Genomic DNA, 20,757 nt, shown 5'->3' on the forward strand with positions numbered 1-20,757 from the left:
CTTATATATTAATGGCAGGATAGAAAGCAACTTTTGTTAAACCTTCCACAATGCACGTTTATGGGTTCAAAGATACATAAGAACTGGTATTATGAAACACAAAATAAATCTGGAGTTAAAATTTATTAAAAAAAAAAGAAGATTGAAACCACAGCTTGCATTCCAGGGGCAGAAGCTGCTGTGTGTGTTTCCTCTGAAACGTTACCTCCCTGCGCTATGTGTTGTACCTGTTGGCTTGAGTTGTTCCTTATCTGCAAAACATCTTCCAATGTTTGTATGCAATGGTGCCAAAAAAAGCTGCTACGTGTGGGGACTGAAATGCTCTCTTTTGCAATGAGTCCAAGGTCTGTGTCACAAGTCAATTTCTGCACTACAGAGGTTAAAACAGTCACACAAAGTTTGCAACAGTGAAGGGGACTGCAGCCAGCCTGGGTTGCCATCCCCACTCGTGGTCCCATTGCTAATTTCTGCATCTCCAAAAGTATCTTATTACAGCAAGACTAGGGGAGGGGGGGGTTTCTCCATAAAAGAAAACTAGACAGAAACAATAAATCAATACTGCCTCAAACTTCATACTCATTTTACAAAACATGTACTTCAACAACATCATCTTTTGTAGCTGGATGGAGGCTATAAACTTTAGCAGTCTATTACTGTTTGCACCACATGTTTGTTGGATTGTGTGACACCCCTGCTTATTTTTGTCAGGACACCTAAGTCTGTGTGTCCATGTCAAACTGTGAGTGGGATAACACCAGTCTTGTTTAGTTCTTTCACATAAGTCTTCAACAACATAGCCATACTGGGTATTAGAGACCATCTTAGAATAACAAACACAAAGAAGCAAGTTCTCTACTTGAAAGTATAATTATTTTGAGTTAAAATATGTCTGACATTTCTATGTAGTCACAGGTAAGCCTTTAACTGTGTGGGTTTCTTGAGGAGAGAAAGAATCAAAAGTATTAGGAAGATCATTATTTGCATAGTTTTCTTTCCCAGAATACTCTTTTTCTAGGGAGTTAGATCTATTGACCAGCAGGAAACAGGATCACTGGTTGACTCAAGTCTGTAATCTTTCTTGTATTGCCTGAAAAAAAAACAAACCAAAGAAAATCTGTGATAAAATAACCAAAGAGCAGAATCAAACATATGTCTGCAGACAGTACCAGGAGTCAGAGCCCAGGTGCTGGCACCTTTCCTCTCTCAGAGGCAGCAGTGATAGGGACACATAGGGACAGTGAGTAAAGCTGCACACTCAGTGTTTCTTCCACATCACAGATGCCTACTAAAAGCAGTTGAAATGTAAACATTTTTTCATGTGGTAAATCCAACTGAGGAAAACCCCTTCCCTTGTCCATGTAAACAAGGCAGCAGATCTTTATTTGACATTTTTAATGCAAACCATAGATAGCTCCAGGGCATTTCTACCCCTCACCCCTACACCAGTCCTGTACAGTCACTTAAAAGGTAACAAATATGGGCTGTTAGGGAAAAATTCAAGCACAGCTTATTTACACCAAAGAGGTGCATTCTTACAGACAAACTCTCCCTTCATTTAATTTCTTCTGCTCATCAGTATTAGTTGAAAAAAAAATTCTCAAAGCATGTACATCAGTCACCCTTATCCTCTGTCCATTACCTGGTAACTTTGTGCTCAGATCCAGACACACGTAGGAGCCTTTCATTGGCTCTTTGATTGACTTTGGAATTATTCTCAAATTGTGCTCTTGAGTAAAATTGACCTAAGCAACAGACACAAAAAATGATTTAACAATACAGAACATCTGAAATTGTGATTCATTTAACCCAAACAGCAGCTAGAACACTAAGAAAGTAGCTGCCTGCCTCAGGCAGCAAACAAACAGACAGGTCATGTTTGGAAGCTCCCTTCGTAAGTTAAAAATCCCTGTGATCTGCTGCTATCCCTAACATCCCTTGCTCTGATGTTTTCCAATGGTTTTAGAGTACACAGCCTCTCTCTTTGCAAAGTTTTGGAAACAATTCCAACTTTAGTCCCATCATGGTTTTGGAGCTGAGATGTTCCAGAGCAGCTGGTTTTCATTTCGTGAGCCCGAATGTTTACAATTTTTTCTCCATTATTTATAGTCCATTATTTGACATCAGATGAATTCGCTGCATAAATTGTGTCATTCCACAGCACTGTTGAAGTTAAGCCCAACTATTATTTTAGCTTAACACTTAACATTTTCTAAACCCTTAACAGTCTGTTTGTCTGCACCACTGGTGAGCAGAAAAGCATTATGTTACATTTCCAGGGTAAGGTTTCTTCTTCCTCAACCTGGATTACCATGCAGAAAAAGATGATGTCAGGTGCCTGAAAAGAACAAATTAAATTTTTTCTAGCACCCTCTGAATGACAGCATTCCTGCTGCCTTGCCTGCTCTTTGCCTTTCATAAGACCCTGTCAGGACCCAGGGAAGTCAAATCTGATTAAGAGCTTATGAAACTCCCCACACTGTATTTTCATTCCAGCAGCTCCAGTTATGCAAGCAGCCTTCCTGGCTGTGTACATCTCTAAGGATACATACCCAGAGCTCCGCTGACTTTGTCAGAGAAGCGGTCGGGGTGCAGGAAATCCAGCCCAAGGAAAGCATCTGGGATCTTTACAAGGGAAATTCTGACCGTGACCGTATCAGACAAGGATGCAGTAATGCTCCTTTCCTTCTCAACCGAGACTCTCAGCCTAGGAAACCAGTGATAAGGTTATTTGCAAGAAGAATATGAAGAAAGAACATGTATTTAACTAGCTGACATTAATTAACTAATTAAAATTACATCATTCTTGGCTCTTTGCAGTTGCATTTCTCATGATCTGTTGGTGGTTATTTCTAAGCTAGAAGCTATTAAGTAGAGGATCATTTCTCACTGGGCTGCACCACAGACCTTTCCCATATCAGGGAATGAAAATACTCCAATAGAGAAGAGCTTTTTGCCTCTGAAAACACCTTTTTGTCCATAATGGCAAGAAATGCTTCAATGGGGTAAAAAAAAAAAAAAAAGAAAAAAAACTCCAAAAACCCAAAAACATTTCAACAAGAAAAAAGTAAAAGTAATTCTATTTTATGAGGTCAAATAATTTTTTCTTGGATATTTCACAAGTTTTTTCAGACCCTGCCTTTCTTCTAATCCATTAATTTTATTTTGGCCATGGTGGGCTGGCAGAACACAAACATCCACTCTCATTTGTCTTCTTTGCAGACCAGGTTAGATGAAAGTGCACCCACAGGCACTGGTGGATGAAGCACTGTGGTTGCAAGGGCTCGGGTGCTGGCCTGAAGCTGGAAGCTTGGCAAATGACAAATTACAGAAGGACATAAATCCAGCATGTCCTTGGCTCTGTTTGGATGGCAAAAAAAAAAAAAATTGAAAGCAGTTGGTTTAGGACTTCTGTTATTGTCTAGACCTGCCTGTAAGGGAGAGAGTGCTTTGTGTCCTGTCTGCCTCAGACCAGCAGATCCTCCCAGAGGTTTATTCCGGCAGTGGAAAAAAGCTGGCGGAACTAACTAGGTTCAGCTCTTTCTTGTGGAAGGATCCTGCTCTATTTATTCCAACAAATGAAGTCTACATTTAAAGTACCCTTTCTCCAAGAGCAGGCATTTATCTGCAGACAGCTATTCAAATGCTTTATGCCTTCCCATAAAAAATGCTAGCTGCCCAGATGTGTGTTATTGCTAAAACTGAGAAGAAAGAAAACTTCAGCCTGTGTGGAGCCAAGAGACAGTAAATGTCAAAGCCATCAGTTCTTGCAAGACTCGCTCTATGGCTGGAGGAACACAAAGTGCCTTGGTGGCAGTCGGCACAGTGGTGGCACAGGGACTGCTATCACCACAGTGGGTCGTTTAATTTGTAAGAAAAATGTGCTGCCTCTGACAATGAAGTAGAAAAGCAGGCTGGTGGTGCAGTTGTTTTTGTTCTCTTCTGCAGGCATGGAGAATTAAAAGCAGACCTCTTTTGTTCTCTGTATTCAAAACAGGCAGTTGTGGAAGTGTCCTGCTTCTGCTCACACTGAGTTGAATGTGAAAGTGGAGGCTTGGATGAAGAAAGACCTGACATATTTTCGAGTTTGGGAAAGGACAGAGTGCCATTTCTTACCCCTGGATGGTGGAGGTGGCTGACTTTGTCCAAGGCAGCTGAATGCTCCTGTTGCTGTGGCCTAGGATGACCCCACTGGTGGAGACGTGGATTTGTGCGGGGGGATTCACATAGTTAATTTCCAGCTGCACAAAGTGATTTGTTCTGTCTCCAAGTTTCCCCATCACAGTGAGTCCTTAAATAACATTGGCACAAATTTGTCAAGTGACATGTTTGTAAGATGTGACTGATCTTAATAAAACTGCTCAGCTTTGTTGCTAAAGCAACTTAAGGGTCTCATATCTAGCTTGGGAAGGCACAGTACCCTGGATTTCAGGTTCAAATGCCCCAAGATCCGTGTGTGGTGGGGTCACCAGAGTCTGTTTACCCCTACATTGCCAGCTCTTCTCACAGAGATAGCTCTGCTCCATCAGTCCAGCTGACAACTGGCACCTGGGGCCATGCATCTTCTGACTACAGGACCACAGAAAAAGTGCAGCACAGTAGAAGCGGGCACCATTCTGTTAGCATGCAGGGACCGTGGAGTTGAAGGTTTCTACATCCTTAGAAGACTTCAGGGGCCAGGCATGGGAAAATCCTGTGACACTGGGAGGAGAAGGAGGTGACCCACAACTAGACCTATAAGAAGAGCTCTCAGCTAATCCTGAGATGAGAGAAAGATAATCCTGCCTAACATAAAGGGAAACAACCACAGCCTCTGCAGTCACTGCCAGGCAGCAGCTATGATATGGCCCTTCATGAAACAGGGTTATTCCCAAAGACACCAGCTGCTCTCATAGACTAAAGTGGCTCTACTTGCCCTTGGTGTCAGGGATAAATCTGGCTGACTCACCTTGCTCTGGATCTGACAGCAGGTGGACAGAGGGCTGTGCTTGTCCATCAATACTTAGACAGATAATATCATTTTGTTTGGGTAACTGCAGGAGAAGCTGTGGGTATTCGTTGGCTGGAAAGCCAGAAGAACAGTGTTAGCATGCAGAAAAAATCTAGTCTGTGCCCTTTGGATACACAATCACTAAAATCAACAAAGTAGTAATTATTGACAAGCACACCCAGACACAGCATTTTGTGTTTATTAAGGACAACCAGCCCTTTCAAAAAGCTGAGGCTGAAGATCTGTTATTGGTTATGTCCTTGAGCCAGAGAGGGATATGGAGATATTTTTCATTTATGTCCAAAGAAGCAGACAAGGTTTGCAACAAGAGGTAAAGGGCTTTCAGAGTTGATGGAGTCAGCAAAAATACTATTGTATGAAAACCTGCACATTACAGTTATGTTAATTATTAAGATCAGGATAGCATATGTATTACTTACCAAGAAGCTGTGCTCTCATTTTGCTTCTTAGCCTGTCAACTGAAATGCTTGAAATTAGCATGGAGAGTTTAATGAAAGATTTTTCTCTGAATTGACTAATTAACCAGGAAGAATAGCGTGACAGAAGCCTTTTTAGCAGAGCTCTTCACTGACTTCCATAGAGAAATTTGCTTCAAACAAAGTGTGCCAATGGGAGAAAAAAAGCACAATGTCCAGTGCCTGTTTCTTTTAGGATCAACCATGACACTGGGAGATGCTCAGCCTGAGCTGCAGGAGGGTTTAGGGCTGCATTTTCAATGGCGACAGTGCAGCACTGAGCCCAGCACACCCTCCCAGCTCCCCTCACACAGGCTGTGAATAGCTGCCTTCTGACAGCAGCTTCTTTTTTCTGCCATACTGGGACTCAGAATGACATCAACCTGAAACAAAAGGGGTTGACAATGTTTTCTTCACTTGGGGCCATGCCTTGCACCTCTCTCTCTCCACCCTTTAAAGCAGAGAATTCCTTGTGCTCGTTGCCCACTGAGTTTTTGGATACAGCCACACGTGAACACACACGTGCAGATCCCAGGTGGGCAGCACCCGGCACCTTCTCTGCTCAGTGCTATGGAGCTCTCAGCGATGCCAGGCCCTGTCTCTGCAGTGCCCTGGGATCTCCTCCTTGCAGTGCAGGCATTGTCATCATGCCAATGGCTGTGCCCCACACTGGTTCACACAGCAAACCCCAGGACTGGAAAATAATGGGGTTTTTACACCCACTTCTTTCAGCTTACTAATATATGTTTTCCCAGATCTTTCACATTTGTTTTCAGGAGGTATAACTTTATATATATATATATATATATATTTTAATTTCTGAAAAGAGACTAAGATTCTTTTCAAAAGTTTTTAGTTAGTTGTGAAATATCTGTGGATGGAAATACATAAAATCATACATAAAATCAAAACTATATGGTATAGCAAATGGGCATCCATAATCAAAATGTATTTAGTAAAGCAACATTTCTATGAACCTACATATGAAAATTATTCTGGATAAAACCAGAGGAGAAACACTTACCAAGAGCTGATCCAAATCCCTGTCTATAAGCATCTGGAGAAAGAAAAGAGAGTATCTGTATTTTATTTATTATTGTATTACATGCCTTATGGGAGTGTGTCAAACATCAAATCTGTAATTCTCCAGCTGCATCTATCTTCCTTTTCCCAAATTAATTATCTGCAGTAATGAAGTCTGCAGAACATGAACACTGATCCCTGGGAAATATTTCTAGCCAAAGGATGAAAACGGACAAAAAACTACTAAGTTTTAAAAAACAGAGCTTTACAAAAAATATTTGATTGTCTGCTAGATGCCTGGAGCCTCACCTGCCTTACATGGGGATGGCAGCTATTGCTTACTTTTTGCTTCACATATTTCTTCAACCCCCTTCCCTCTATAGAACAGAAACACCATGAGAACTTTTTATTCTTTGTTTTGGTTTGGTTGTTTGGACTATTTTTGTTTGGTTGGGGTTTTTGTTGTTTGTTTGGGGGTGGGGTGGTTTGGGTTGGGTTGGGGTTTTGGTTGGTTGGGTTTGTTGTTTGTTTTGGGTGTGTTTTGCTTGTTTTTTTTTTTTTGTTTGGTTGTTTGGTTGTTGCTGTCTTTGTTTGCTTGTTGATTTTTTTGTATATTTTGTTAGAAATTAGTATGAAAATATGCTATTGGAAAAAAAGAAAAAGCTTACCTCCTACAGGAAAACTGCTGGACTTCTCATTATCTAACACAAGGAAGAAGGACAGATTAGTGTTATACAGCCAACATTGTTACTGTACCCAGAAAACTAGGACAAGTGGGTGCTGGGCTTCAGGTGATGGACTTTTTTTTTTTCTGTTAAAGGGCAGGTAAATAGAACACATGCAAGACTCTTAGCAATGGAATGCTTTTTTCCCTGAATTCACTCATTTCTCCACTTCAGTGCTAGGAAGCGCAGAATCCGTGGCAGGAGTGCTGAGTAACAACTCTTACATTACTACTGGTTAATATTTAAACAAATGATTTTCCATCTCAATAGTGGTGCTCATTTCACCTCTTCACCTCTTAAAACAATCCTGTGTGCTCGATTTTGAAACGAAGCTAATCTCTGAACTCCTGCCTCTGCTGTGGCTTCTTACCACGTCACATCACTGTAAAATGTACCTAATACGAAGTCAACAAGAAATCATCAATAACAGCAGCAGATTTCAGGAGGACTATTCAATGCTCCATTTACCAGCTTCGGTGGGTTTGTTTGCCAGCTCCATCTGCTGCTGCTCATGAGGTTTGGTGACCACCATGGAAGTGAGGGGAGTAACGAAGCTGTACCTCAGAGACAGCTCTAAGGCTTTTGCCTCCAGGATTTTCTGGTCCTCTTCTTGTGCTGAAATACTAAAGTCTATGTTAATGATGAAAAAAATAACGTGCAGGTCATCTTCTTTTTCATATTAGTTGTGTCTTAACAGGTATTTTTCATGGTTGAATTCTTATTGGGATAACTCAGCTGTTCATATGCTTGTAGTTATGGAGATGCTTAATTGTTTGCAACACTGGAGCCTATGAATGGCTCAAATACATAAAAATAAGAGATACCTGATCTGCAAACTGTCTTATGGACATGCTTAATGTTCTCTTTACTGGCTATTGCCATTCATTTCTCAGGCAATATTTCAATATTTCTGGATATGTAAGAACAGCTCAACATAATCATGCCACTCAAATCTATTTCCCAGTATGGTCTTGAAAGATATTTTATATTATGTTTTATATTTGTTCTCTATATAAATATATTTTATGTATGTTCTATATATGTGGAGCAAAACTAGAAGTGGGTAGAATCAGATTGAATGTTAGGAAGAAGTTTTACACTCTGAGGGTGGTGAGACACTGGAATAGGTTGCCCAAAGAGGTGGTAGAAGCCCCATCCCTGGAATTTTTTAAGGCCAGGCTGGATGTGGCTCTGAGCAACCTGATCTAGTGTGAGGTGTCCCTGTCCATGGCAGGGGAGTTGGAACTAGATGATCCTTGAGGTCTCTTCCAACCCTAACAATTCTGTGATTCTATAATATGTATATTATGTTTTAATATATATCTATGTGTATGTATGTGTGTGTGTATATATCTATATATCTATCTGTCTCACAGAATCACAGAATGTTAGAGGCTGGAAGGGACCTTGAAAGATCATCCAGTCCAACGCCCCTGCTAGAGCAGGATCACCTATCCCAGATCACACAGTAATGCATCCACCTGGGTCTTGAATATCTCTAGAGAGGGAGACTCCACAACCCCCATGAGCAGCCTGTTCCAGTGTTCAATCACCCTTACAGTGAAAAAAATTTTCCTCATGTTTACATGGAACTTCCTATGTCTCAACTTCCACTCATTGCCCCTTGTCCTGTCATTGGGCATCACCAAGAAGAGCCTGGCTCCATCCTCTTGGCACTCACCCTGTACATATTTATAAACATTAATGGGATCAACCCTTAGTCTCCTCCTCTCCAAACTTAACTTTATATATCTATATATAAAACTTTAATATATATATTAAAACTTAATATATATTTTTATATATACAAAACTTTTATATATATACATATATATAAAATTATAAAGTACTATCATAAACCTCATATTCCTCATACAGTAATGCTGCATTCTTCCAGTATTCTACATTTATAATCCTATCTGCAGAAATTTTTCTGCTTCTTGGCGTTTTCTGATCATACCAATTGTGAATAAGGAATTTGTGCTAGACATTTAGAATGCAAAACATTGAACAAGCTTACGATTTTTCCAGAAGTTGTTGAATGGTCAAGTAAGCCCACAGTCTCTCTATGAAATTTTCAAAGATGTAACTTTGATTCTGAAACACTTGCTCCTTCTCTTTGACATTTGCTTCTTCTCTAAGAGTCAAGCCACCAGTGTACTGCAGTGAGGGAAAAACTGACCATCAAAAGAACAGTTCCAAATTTCTTACATAGTCACGTTATTAGACATTAGTTTCAGTACCAAAGTGCCCTTTTGGTCTTTCAGTTTTGTCCTTTCCCCTTGGAAAATGCAACTCCAACCAACCAAGGAAGTGTGTATTTTGGATATATATATATATATCTGGACTCAAAACAATGTTTGAAAAAATGAGGTAATTAACTTGTTCTACTTTATAATTTTCTTAAATTAATAATGCAGATTTCCTTCTTCATCCTCAAAATGTATGAAAGGCAACATGTTACAGTTTTGAAAGGAACTAAAGTTGCTGTTTGCTTATTTGTGGTCATTTTTCAAAGTTTTTCTTTTGTAGCAAATTGAGGAGGGGAAAATTGTTTGAATTCTCAAATACTTCTCCTAAAACAGGAAAATATCTGAATGGCCAAATGTAGAGAACATATATCACCCACAACAGACTTCCTGAAGTCTCCTGTTGCACCTTAAAGGACAGAAGAGAGATATATCTTTCACAGTTAGTAAACTAAACACTTACTGACTGAGCTTTAATTTCTACTGGCAAAAGATCAAGCTCATTGCTAATTTTCCCAGATACTATAATTTCAGATCCTTCAAAAAACAGCTTGAAATTGTTCTTCGTTAATCCCTCCACAGAATTTTCTGGATAGCGCATTTCAATTTTCATTAATATTGGAGTAGCCACCTCTTGATAAAAGCCCTAAAGAGAAGCAGAGAGAAAGAGAGAGTGCACAAATGACTGCAAAATTATGCAAATCAATATCTTAAATGTCTAAAAACTCATTAAACCCAAGATGGGCTCCTGGGACCAAGCAAAGCTTTTTCTTCAGCAGCGTAAGAATGCTGCAAACCTAGAAAATAATTGTTTGTTCCCAAAGTTCAGCACACCTTCTCCAGCCAGGCTGGCCATACCATATAAACTGTATATCCCATGGTAATTCATATACCCATGCAGCATCCCCATTATCACCATCCCAAACAGTTCCATGTTTTGCTTTAGCCACTTTTCACGTTTTATTTTTTACACTTCACTTAATCCTGAGAGTTAATCTTTCTCTTTCTGGGGCTGGTATTAAGCAAATCCCCTCTTTCCACACCCAGTCAAAACAGGTAAAAGTGATTTCCCAAAAGAGAGAATGTCCCCAAAACTGTAGTAATCCCTCTCCAGATGGACAAAAAAGATCCAGGCTGGTGGTACTGCAGAACCACTTTGCCTGTAGGTGCCTCAAACCACCTGCTGATTTTCAGGGAAACTGTAACAAACAGCTTCCAATGATGGTACTTCAAGCAGTTTGAAATCAGATCCAAGAAGAGCAGTTTTCCCACCATCACCTGCCCTGGACAGTTCTTTTTGCAGAGGCACAGAAATGTGTATTTCCAAGTTTGTTCAAATGCGGCTGATTTGAGGCAGACTTCACCTATGAGTCATGTCTAGGGCACCACAACCCTCAGATACCCCAAAATTGCCTTCCTCCCTCCCCAGAATTAACACATAAAACTCAAAACCAACTCTTAATTCAGAAAATAGGTGCGTTAGCTGTTAAAACTAGACAAGAGCTGCAGCTGATAGATGTTTTTTTCTGGCTTATTCCTTAGTCCTGACCTGGAGCTGCAAGTCTGCATCAGCGTTTTCGTATATACGACGTGCTAAGCCCTCATTGCTTAGGGCCATTTTCTCCAGGAACTTATAACTGACATCAAACCCAAGGCCGAGGCAGAAAAGAGCATATTTCCCATTGACTGCCTTTTGAATGTTTTCTTGAATTACTTCCACGTTACTCTCACCTGTAATTGAAACAAAAAAAAAAGATACTCCTGTTTGTCTGGGGTTTTTAAAGAGTAAAAAGACAGCAGTGGGTTTAATGGAAAATTCTGCCTGAAGTATTTTAAAATAATTTAGAATAAAATATTAAATATATATGGCACAGAATTTCCAGCTGGAGATCTAAGCTCCACTTTGCATATGGAGTTCCAGAACCTGATTCTTCCCTTTAATGACTTTTACTAACTTTCACTTGTATTGTCATGCCTAAATGCAAAATATTTTACAAGATTATAGGGGCCTGAGGAGGTTTTTAGGACAGAAGGGACACAGATTACAAGTTAACAGTGCAAGGAATGGAAACGCTTGATCAAGTGCTGGGAAAACGAGAACCATCCATAAAAATTATGGGTGGGAATTCAGAGAAAAATGGATTGGTTAATGGTGTCATTCAGTCAAACTGCAAATTAACTCAGCCATGCTTCTCTCCCAGCCCCTCTGCCTGACAAAGGCAAACAGTTTTCACACCATCATCTTATCTCATTTGAAGAGCTGCTGATGACCCTGTATGGATAGCTTCTCTATCAGCATCTCCATGCAGGAACTGCCGCTGCCTGTATCCATATCATGGGAGCAGCTCAGATTTTTCCTTTCAGTCTGCTTTGCCCAGAAAGGCAGCCATGCACTGGTGCTACGTGTAGTTGCCTGTCACTCTACCCCAGTCAGCTTGTGGAGATGTATGTGGTGGTGCAGAGCAGGTAGCACCAGGATCTGAATTTCATTAAAACCCCCAAACCAATAAACTTACCCCAAAGCAGTACAGATCACATTGTCCAGAAAGCAGACTGATCTTATTAGAGGGTTTACAGCTGAATTAATATCTCAGAGAGATGGTGGTGCCACACAAAATTTAGACAAAGTCCTGTTTAGAACAGGTGATATTTGTGTCATTGCATTGGGAGTTACTGTTTATTTAACCCAATATTTCTATCTCAAACCTCTGGTTTGTACTGTCACAGCTGATAATTAGTTAGGAGCTAGACATGGAAAAGTATACAAAACAAAAGGCACCTGGACAATATCTCAGGTCTGGGACAAGGAGGGTGTAGAAATATTTGCAGCACCTCTCTAATGGGACTATACATAATATATGCAAAATATCCATGTTTTGGTTCTGAATATTTTACTTTCGAATTTCAGTTGTGCTTGGAGTATCTCCAACAATTCCCTTAAGTTTCTAAGCTGGGAAGCCAGTGGTATTTAACAAAACAGTTCCCAGCTAAAGGGTGTGCAGTGATGGGCAGGCAGGCTCTGCTAACACTTGCAGCCCTTGTCAGAGCTCTCTCATAATTACCCTGTCTGTGAGGCAGACCCAGCGACAGACCAGGCAGCTTACACCAAAGCTTTTCTGAAACACAGGTTGTGTCTATCAGTGTCTGGGGTGTGAATGTGAAAGATTAAAAAGATCCAGAAGAGAGAGAACTGAGGTGTGTATTTACTCACCAGAAGTGGGCTGGCCATCTGTCAGCAAAATAATCATGGAGACACTCTTCTCTGGCAGCCTCTCGGCTTTGTCCAGCACGCTGACGGCAGCCAGCAGGGCACGATTGATGTCTGTGCCTGTAACGAGAAAGCAGGCATCACTCACCTGGGAAAGATAATCATGGGCAGAAATCAGTGCACTTCATCTGCAGCGGCCCTGCAGAGTTGTTTAAAGTTTTCTGCAGGAAGTAATCCTTCAGAGAGGTGAGGATTTAGGGGTTTAGCCTACTGGGCTTAATCACGCTGTATTATATTGCAGTCGCAATGCTGAAGTATTCTTTTGGGAGCATTTTCCACACATATGTCATGGGAAATACAAACACGTCTAGAGAGATTAAACCCTGCTTAAACAAACACACTGTCATCTGCTAACCTACATTAAGAAATCTCTCCTAGCCTTAGTTAAGAAGTTGGAGAAAAGAGCTGGGCACAGGTGGGATTTATTGGTGTTAGTGCCTGGGATAAGAAAATCTGTGTTAATACTCACAGCATAACATCAACAGGAGCAGAGCCTTTTAGGTGTGCTTACAACTAAATGGTGAAACTGCATCAGTGAGTGATGCAGCAGCTGGAGTGCTTCATGCCTATTTGACTCCTTTGTTTCTGGGCTGTGACTTAAAACTTTGGATGCATTTTCTTTTACAACGGGACCCCTGATATTAACAAAATGAGCAACCTGCTGTAAAATATCAAGTGACTTACTATTTTCCTGTACAAAAAAAAAAAAAAAAGTACTATTGGGAAATCTTCCAGACATCTTTGTTGCAAAAACATGAAACAAAGCTCTGTGGCTTGTATGGTTCAAAGAAATGACGTAACCATCTCTCTATAGCCATATCATCATACAGTCCCTGATATGTCCACTCCCATAACCAGCCTTTCTATCCCACTCACCACTCATAAGTGTTGAAAACTGATGTGCTTTGTGAGCACTGACAGTAGATCTGTGGCAATATATGACTTAGAAAAATAAGACTTGTTTTTCTAAGCAATACATTACATTGGGTGCACATTTGTGGTTACAAGCATCTAGATGGTGTCTTGTACCTCCACTAGCAGAAATTGTTTGCACAAATCCTGCAGCACTTGCCACATTCTCTGAAGTGGCTTGCAGCAAAGAGCTCTTCCACTCCACTACTTTGCTGTTGAAGGTGATAAAGCTGAAACGATCTTTCAGGTGGAGGTCTTGCAAAATCTTCAGCAGGGCACCCCTCGTCTGTTCCGAGGAGAAAACAATCACACTCAGTATTTCTACTCTGCTGGAATGGGGACTGGAACTGCAGTGTAACAAGAGGATCTCTCTACAGAGCAATTCAAAATGCAGCCCAATGCCCTTATTTCATCCTAATGGTATTTTTCAGGACAAGACCATCAGAAATCACCAATTCACTTAACTCATGGACATAAAAAAAACATCTGTGAGGGCTGCCACAGGCTTGTCTGTCTCTAGCAAAGCTACCTACACATTCATCAGTAAAGCAGACAAATTAGTTACTAGAACTTCATTAAACAAACAAAAAAATTCTGCAGAGACAGAAAAAGTGCTCTCTGCCTTGATGTTTGATACTCCTGAGAGCAGCAGCATCAGAAAAGCATTGCTCTTAAATAGCTTAAACTCATGCAGACATAGTTTCACTCATTTCTGTATGTCTGAATAATTTTGCTGTGCACAAAACCAGCCTGTGTTTGCAGAGTGGAATTCAAAATCACTTCCTCAAAAGGAAGTGCGTGCCTGATGCTAGATGAAGTGAGTTACCTGCTCGATTTTCCTGCCTGCCATGGACCCACTCCGATCAATCACGAAGACAACGTTTTTGGGTAACACTGGCATTTCATGAGGTGCAAAATAATGCACAAAATACCCATTGACAATCTGAAATACAGAACGTGAATTGCATCTAAATAAGTAAATAATGCTTCATAAAATTCCGGCACAGCAAGAAGGGAGGTGTATGATCAGAGTTCTCTTTTTCTAGACAAGCCTTAATTGAAGCACTATTAAAATTTATTTCCTAGCTGGAAGCAAGACCATGTGTAGAGAGCAAATTACAAGAGAATAACTTAAATAAATAATTAAAAATACCCCCACCACTATAATTTATATATATATATACACACACACACATTATATGCCTCAATGCCATATGTATATCTTTACCTCTTTATTATCACTCATGAGAGCATCTCTGCTCATTGACTGACTGACATCTTCTTGTACACTCCTGTACACTTCATTATTGCAATGATATGGAAAACAATGCACTTTATTGCTTAGGACATACATGGGTCCATCAATATTTTTAAGTTCCTACTCTCTTTAGTTATGCCTCAGTTGTCACCAAAAAGAAAAGAAAATCAAGCAGCCACTTTCACAGTTATTAATCACATTCCTCTAAACTTCAGTAACAAGAAGATACAAATAGACCAGCCAAAAAAAATTAAAACAAAGAATGTAAAGAGACATCTAAAAAGTGGTAATATAGATTTGGTATTGAAACAAACTTTGAATGATTGATTTTTTTTTCAGGGATGATTCATTCTTGCAGTGTTTCTGGTGTTTGACTGAACATCACCATCCATTCCTGCTGACCCTGGATTAATGGAAGCAGCTTTTCCTGTCGCATTCTTGGTGTTTCAAAATAAATGTTGCTGGTTTGCTGATTGCACTTCCACATTCAGACCTATGTGGTTTGAAAGCATTTTTAGTTCTATTTCAGTTTTACCTGCATATCACCTGCAGTGGCACCTCTCTTAACATCATAACGCACAACAAAATCACCGTTCAGGAGGTTTTCGTTGAGCGCAGGATTCATCTTCTGTTGATCTACAGTTGGCTTAAATAAAATATGAGCCTGCAAAACAATCAGAAGGTAAGATTTAAAACAATACAACTTCAAGGTGCCACTGGCAGCAGCATCTGGCAGCTGCTGCTTTACCTTGGTTTCGCTCTGCACTTTGGTGAGTGCCTTGGTGAGCTCATTTGTCATGAAGGTGCTGTCTGTCTCCAAGAAGCGTATGCCCTGGGGCTCGAAGATGTGCACATCAATCTGACAGCAGAGAGGAAGTCAGCATCAGCATCTCAGAGGGAACACTTTGCTGTCCCCTGCCCAGCCCTCATCAGGACAGCCCACCTGGAAGTGTGTAACAAGTTGCTTTGGTCGGAGCTTGATCAGCAGCTCAAACTTCCCCAGCTGCCGCTTCAGCAGCTCCTCATAGGTCAGCTCAAAGGTGACTTTGCTGGCGGCAGCAATGCTGATGGATATGTGAAACTGCTCCAGTTTCCTGCCTGTGATTCTGGGGTGGGAGAACAGAGATTTACCTCCTGTGGGGAAGGCTTGCTTGTGGTGGCCAAATTTTACAAAGTGCACTGAAGAATGGCCAAGAGGCCACATGGAATAAATAAAAATCAGCAGGAGTAAATCTAAATCATAACAGAGAAGATCTTTTCATTGCAGGCAGTATTGTACACAGCACAGACATTACACTGACCTGCCATGGGCACTGCATACAGCAGAAACCTGTGCATGCCCCAGACTGGGAACTGCAGATTAAATACACCTCAAAAGCCTGACGTCTGCTTGAGTGTCATGGTCCCCTGTATTTGTGGGGGAGTAGAATCAAAGACCAAGTATCATCCCAGACTAGCAAGGAGCTCTCATGTGACTTAGGAATAAGTTCTTCACCATAAGGGTGGTGAGACTGGAACAGTTTGCCCAAAGAGATGGTTGGAAGCACCATCCCTGGAAGTTTTTAAGGTCAGGCTGGATGTGGTTCTGGGCAACCTGATCTAGTGTGAGGTGTCCCTGTCCATGGCAGGGGGGTTGGAACTAAATGATCCTTGAGGTCCCTTCCAACCCTGCCAGCTCCGTGAGACCCAGGGCAACACTGAACAGTGACACCTCCCACTGCAGCCCTTTGCAGAACCAGGCATAACTCCTACAGAGATGTGAATATACAGACACACACACACCTCCCACACCTCTCCCAGCAAGAACCCAAGGCTGCTTTTCACACTTAGCCCTGCTGAGAGGTGGTGCTCCAGGGTTCAACCTGCCCCCAGCCAAAGGAGAACCCAAGGAAGAGCCTTGCTCAGGACAGCACTGTACCTGACGAGGCCGGCGCCCTGCCCCTGGGAGACCGCAGTGTCATATTCCTTTTGAGCAGAAGCTTTCTCCTTTATTATTCCTGGGTATACTTTGCCATCAATGGACCTGTTTGGTTTCCATTAAAAATAATTGATATTAGAAGGAAAGTGCTGGGGAAAGAAACAAGAGAAGTGCTACACTTTGTGGCCCTTGGGGCAAGAGGAAAGGACATTCTTGGGCTCCCACAGCATTCTACAAACAAGAGGGTGCCAAGGGCCACCACCACAACACAGCACTCCTCCTTGAAAAGTCTCAGGGATGCTGGAGCAGGAGAAACACCACCACCAAGCACGTTTGAGCATGACCAGCCTGTGCAGCAGGCATCCTAGCTCTGGTCCTGACCTGCTGCTTTCTGTTTGGCTGCCTACTACTTTGCCCCACAGAATGTTTAGTGCAGGACCCTTGAGAACTCAGCTTTCTGTGCTTTTTGCTCAGCACCGCCTGTGAAGAAAGACAAACAACCCAGCCCAGCCCCCAGAGCTGCCTCCTCCACAGCACAGGTAAAGACTGGTCCTACATGGAGAAGTTGGTGATGAAGGCTGTCTTGGGCAACTCCACTTCAAAGGTGACCTCTCTGGATTCCTTAGCTCTGTTGACAATTTTGCTGGTGATGAGGGTGTGAGCAAATCGTGATGTGACCTTGGAGTCCACATGGAGTTTGTAGATTTCAATACCATGCTGGAAAAAAAGAGCAAACAGGTTGAAACAGGGGTTTTGCTCCTAATTACACTACTGGGTACTGTAACTGAAAAGTTTAATGAAGGAATGAACTTAATGAAGGAATGAAGAGTCCAGCCAGAAGTGGGGAGGAGAATTGTTCATGGCCAGACTGGCCATCTGCTTATTCACTTCTCTGCAGCTGTGGCCACAGTCCCATACAGATCTCCAGATGTAGATCTGTGTGTTGTTATTCCACAGAAGGCTTCTGCTGAGCCTTTTTCTGTGGTCTTCCCTCTTTGGTGTTGTCTGAAACAGCTGCTGTGTCACCCCAATATATCACCTAAGATTATGCTGAGAAAAAAAATCAGATGCTTCTTTAGTGCTCAACCCATGGAAGGATACCTGCTAGCTTTTGTGCAACTGTTTGTTTGCTCTCCCAGCTGTTGGCTTTGCTGCATATTTTTCAGCTTGGTGCCTGGTGTGATGTTTAGCAGATTTGAAACCCTGTGTGGGCCTCCAACCCCTCGCTGTTGCACAAACATGGATGCCCTTTGAGCACTTGTGTTTCTCCTGGTGCTTGAGGGAGGAGGGCACCATTCTGGAGCTGCCTGGGAACAATTCAGGGAGCAGCTGGACTGGAAACTGCCTGGAGCTCCTGCATCTAAACACCCACCTTTGACATTTTAAGGCTCTACCCGTGTTTCAGCAGTGACACTAAGAAGGGTAGATCTGTATATCACCAGTCTCACAAAAGCCCAATAGTTCATTAAAACAAAAAAGCTCAGCATCAGAGCAGATCATCACTCTTCTGTTTTCACTTTTCCAGCATTACAAATCTTTGAATGGCTAACTGATCTTTAGTTATTTTGACAATTCATCTCATTGGCCTCTTCTTAGTCAGAGCACTGGCTCCAACTAATTCAAAATTCAAAAGTTTAATCAAGCTAAACATGGCCATTCAATACAAAGCTGTTACTAGAGATTTGTGGTTGGGCATCAGTGCAGAAGGTTCCTCAGCCAGCACCCTGTAATGGATGGTTGGGTTTTTTCAGTATACGTTGCCAGAGCATATTCCATCTCATGATGCCCACTGACATTCTAGGAGAAAGGGCTAAACCCCAAAAAGATGCATTGAGAGGACAATTTTCCAATCCTGGCCATGCTTCTCTGCTGCCCAGTCCCAGCAAAGCCCTCCCTACGCAGGCTGAGGCTGTCAACCCCAAGAGCATCTCTTCCCACAGACTTTCTGAGTACCTCCAAGTACCTCTGCTCAGGTTTGCTGCTCTGCCATGCTCAAACTGTCCTGTGGCATGTTTGGAGGAGAGATTTTGTCATGATTGCAGAGCCATGAGCCCTGATCCTCATTAGAGCAGTGCAGGCACATGGTGGCCATCGCTGCCCATGGAACATCCTTCTGGCACAGGAGAAGCTTGCCTTGTGCAAAACATTCCCTGTGCAAAATCCAGGCCATGCCACATGCTGAAAGGATGATGTGGGGATGAGGGATGGGGATGCACCCCTGTGCTTGGCCAGCCCCAGCAGCATTTTAGGCTGTGACCAGCACCAATGAGCACACAGCATTGTGCAGCATGGTGTGGGGCATCACTGTGTCCTTCATGAAGGAGTCAAAAGAGGACCAGCCCCAGGTGTTTACCCAAAAGCTGCAGGGAGCAACTTATGGCTGCTTCCCATGGCACCACAAGTCCATACAGCATATCCACAGCTTCTTGCAGTGCCCTTGACCACCCCTGCAGCCACCAGACCCCTCCCTGCCTGTCACAAACCCACCTGCACTTGGGTTGTATGTCACACTTTTCTGAACAGGTGCAGTGGAAATGAAACCCTTCAAGCACGAGGCTTCCTCCGTTGCTCTAATGCTGTTATTTTAAAAATACAACCAGCCACAGGCACCCTGAGTTGTTACAACACACAGTTTACTCCTCCAGACATTATAAATAGCTGTCCACTCCCTTCTTTTCTGTCCCACAGACATTATTAAATGCATGTCAGAAACTTCCTGGCACAGCAATGGTCCGTGCTGTAACAGCACTCTTTCGAGATCCAAACCTCACCTGGTGACCAAGCTGAACCTTCACACTCAGTATCTTAAATCCCTGGGGAAGAGCATGATCAGACACATCTGCAAATGCTTTCCCATCACATTTATGCTGTAAAATCCCTAACAAACAGACCATCAAACCCCCAGAGCTCTGAAATCATACACTTGAGGCCCCACAGAAGGTGGTTACCAGAGGAGTTACCTATGTCATTTGGCCAGTTACCAAGATAGCACTGGATCATCAAATGAGCAAACAAGATACTGTTAAAAAAACCCAAGAAAATAGAGCAAATACCTTTTGAGCAATAGTTTCTGCCAGTACTATGAGTGAAGAAAAGACCATCAAAGTGAGCAATGTCCTCTCCCCCATTTTGGAAATACCAGATTTTCAAATGAAAACCTGGTTTATCTTAATCAGTTAATGAGTAACTTGCACTTGGGGATCTTATGTAGACTTTGAAGAGACACAGAAACTTATTATTTACATGTTAAACACAGGTAAAACTTGGACTCAGCTGAAGTTTATTTTTCCAACAGGTCATTGCTGTGCTCTGTACCTGAATTTACCTGCAAACTAAGTGGGACAACTCTTTTCACCTCCTGCTTTATCATAAAATCATAATCCAACAGGGACTTCAGGCAGTACGTGCGACGTTTTTGTTGGTCAAGGGCTGGCTGATAGCCCCATAAAAAGAAATCCTCTTGTAAGTTCAGTTTTTCTACACAAATAATTATGGACAGTATTATACTAACATAAGTCCTGAAGTACAGGCTCACTTGTGTGGTGCTTACGTAGCCTCCTGATGCAAGACAGCTGGCATGACTATTTAAAAGATATGTCTCCATCTGAGCAGTTGTAATGCCTGCCTCTTCCACAAAGCATTTTAAAGATGTTGTGGGGAAATCATTGTTTCTTAGGCATTGGGGCAAATAGACTCTGGGAAGAATCCATTTCAAAAAGTTCTTTTCTTGAGCTCTACAGCTGGGAAAATCAAGATGAGAAACAGGGATCAGGAAACAGTCATGAGCCATTGCTGCAGTGGTGACTCTCCAGGGCTTGCCTGGTTCATTGGAAAGCTGTCAGCAGGCTTCATTTGTTCGCTCATGCCCAGTGCAAGAAAACAGAACATTTGAATTCTTGACAGTCCTGAACAGGACAGGAACCTGTTAGGTTTATGCAGCT

The 20,757-nt window shown here is 42.0% G+C and overlaps 1 protein-coding gene across 1 annotated transcript; it reads right to left on the reverse strand.

The window, feature by feature from the left end:
* Window positions 1-986: 986 nt before the first annotated feature.
* On the reverse strand, window positions 987-19,944 carry LOC128971614 (inter-alpha-trypsin inhibitor heavy chain H4-like). Its single transcript, XM_054387216.1, has 19 exons — window positions 19,870-19,944; window positions 17,373-17,533; window positions 16,817-16,921; window positions 15,842-16,004; window positions 15,647-15,757; window positions 15,434-15,562; window positions 14,467-14,583; window positions 13,758-13,926; window positions 12,672-12,788; window positions 11,010-11,191; window positions 9,924-10,106; window positions 9,232-9,371; window positions 7,680-7,834; window positions 7,155-7,187; window positions 4,946-5,059; window positions 4,114-4,288; window positions 2,550-2,704; window positions 1,640-1,742; window positions 987-1,087 (listed from the first exon to the last, which is right to left on the reverse strand). The coding sequence occupies exons 1-19, from the start codon at window positions 19,942-19,944 to the stop codon at window positions 1,012-1,014; spliced, it is 2,463 nt and encodes an 820-aa protein (XP_054243191.1). The 3' UTR covers window positions 987-1,011.
* Between the last annotated feature and the right edge of the window lie 813 nt (window positions 19,945-20,757).

Source organism: Indicator indicator, chromosome 15 (genome assembly GCF_027791375.1).
Source record: "Indicator indicator isolate 239-I01 chromosome 15, UM_Iind_1.1, whole genome shotgun sequence".
Classification (NCBI taxonomy): Eukaryota; Metazoa; Chordata; class Aves; order Piciformes; family Indicatoridae; genus Indicator; species Indicator indicator.

Coding starts and splice junctions, on each gene's coding strand:
- LOC128971614 (XM_054387216.1), bottom strand. CDS start 19,944: ATGGGGGAGAGGACATTGCTCACTTTGATGGTCTTTTCTTCACTCATA. Junction 2,705..4,113: donor GCCACCTCCACCATCCAGGG/GTAAGAAATGGC, acceptor CTGGTTTCCTAG/GCTGAGAGTCTCGGTTGAGA. Junction 1,088..1,639: donor TCTGAGCACAAAGTTACCAG/GTAATGGACAGA, acceptor TTTTTTTTTCAG/GCAATACAAGAAAGATTACA.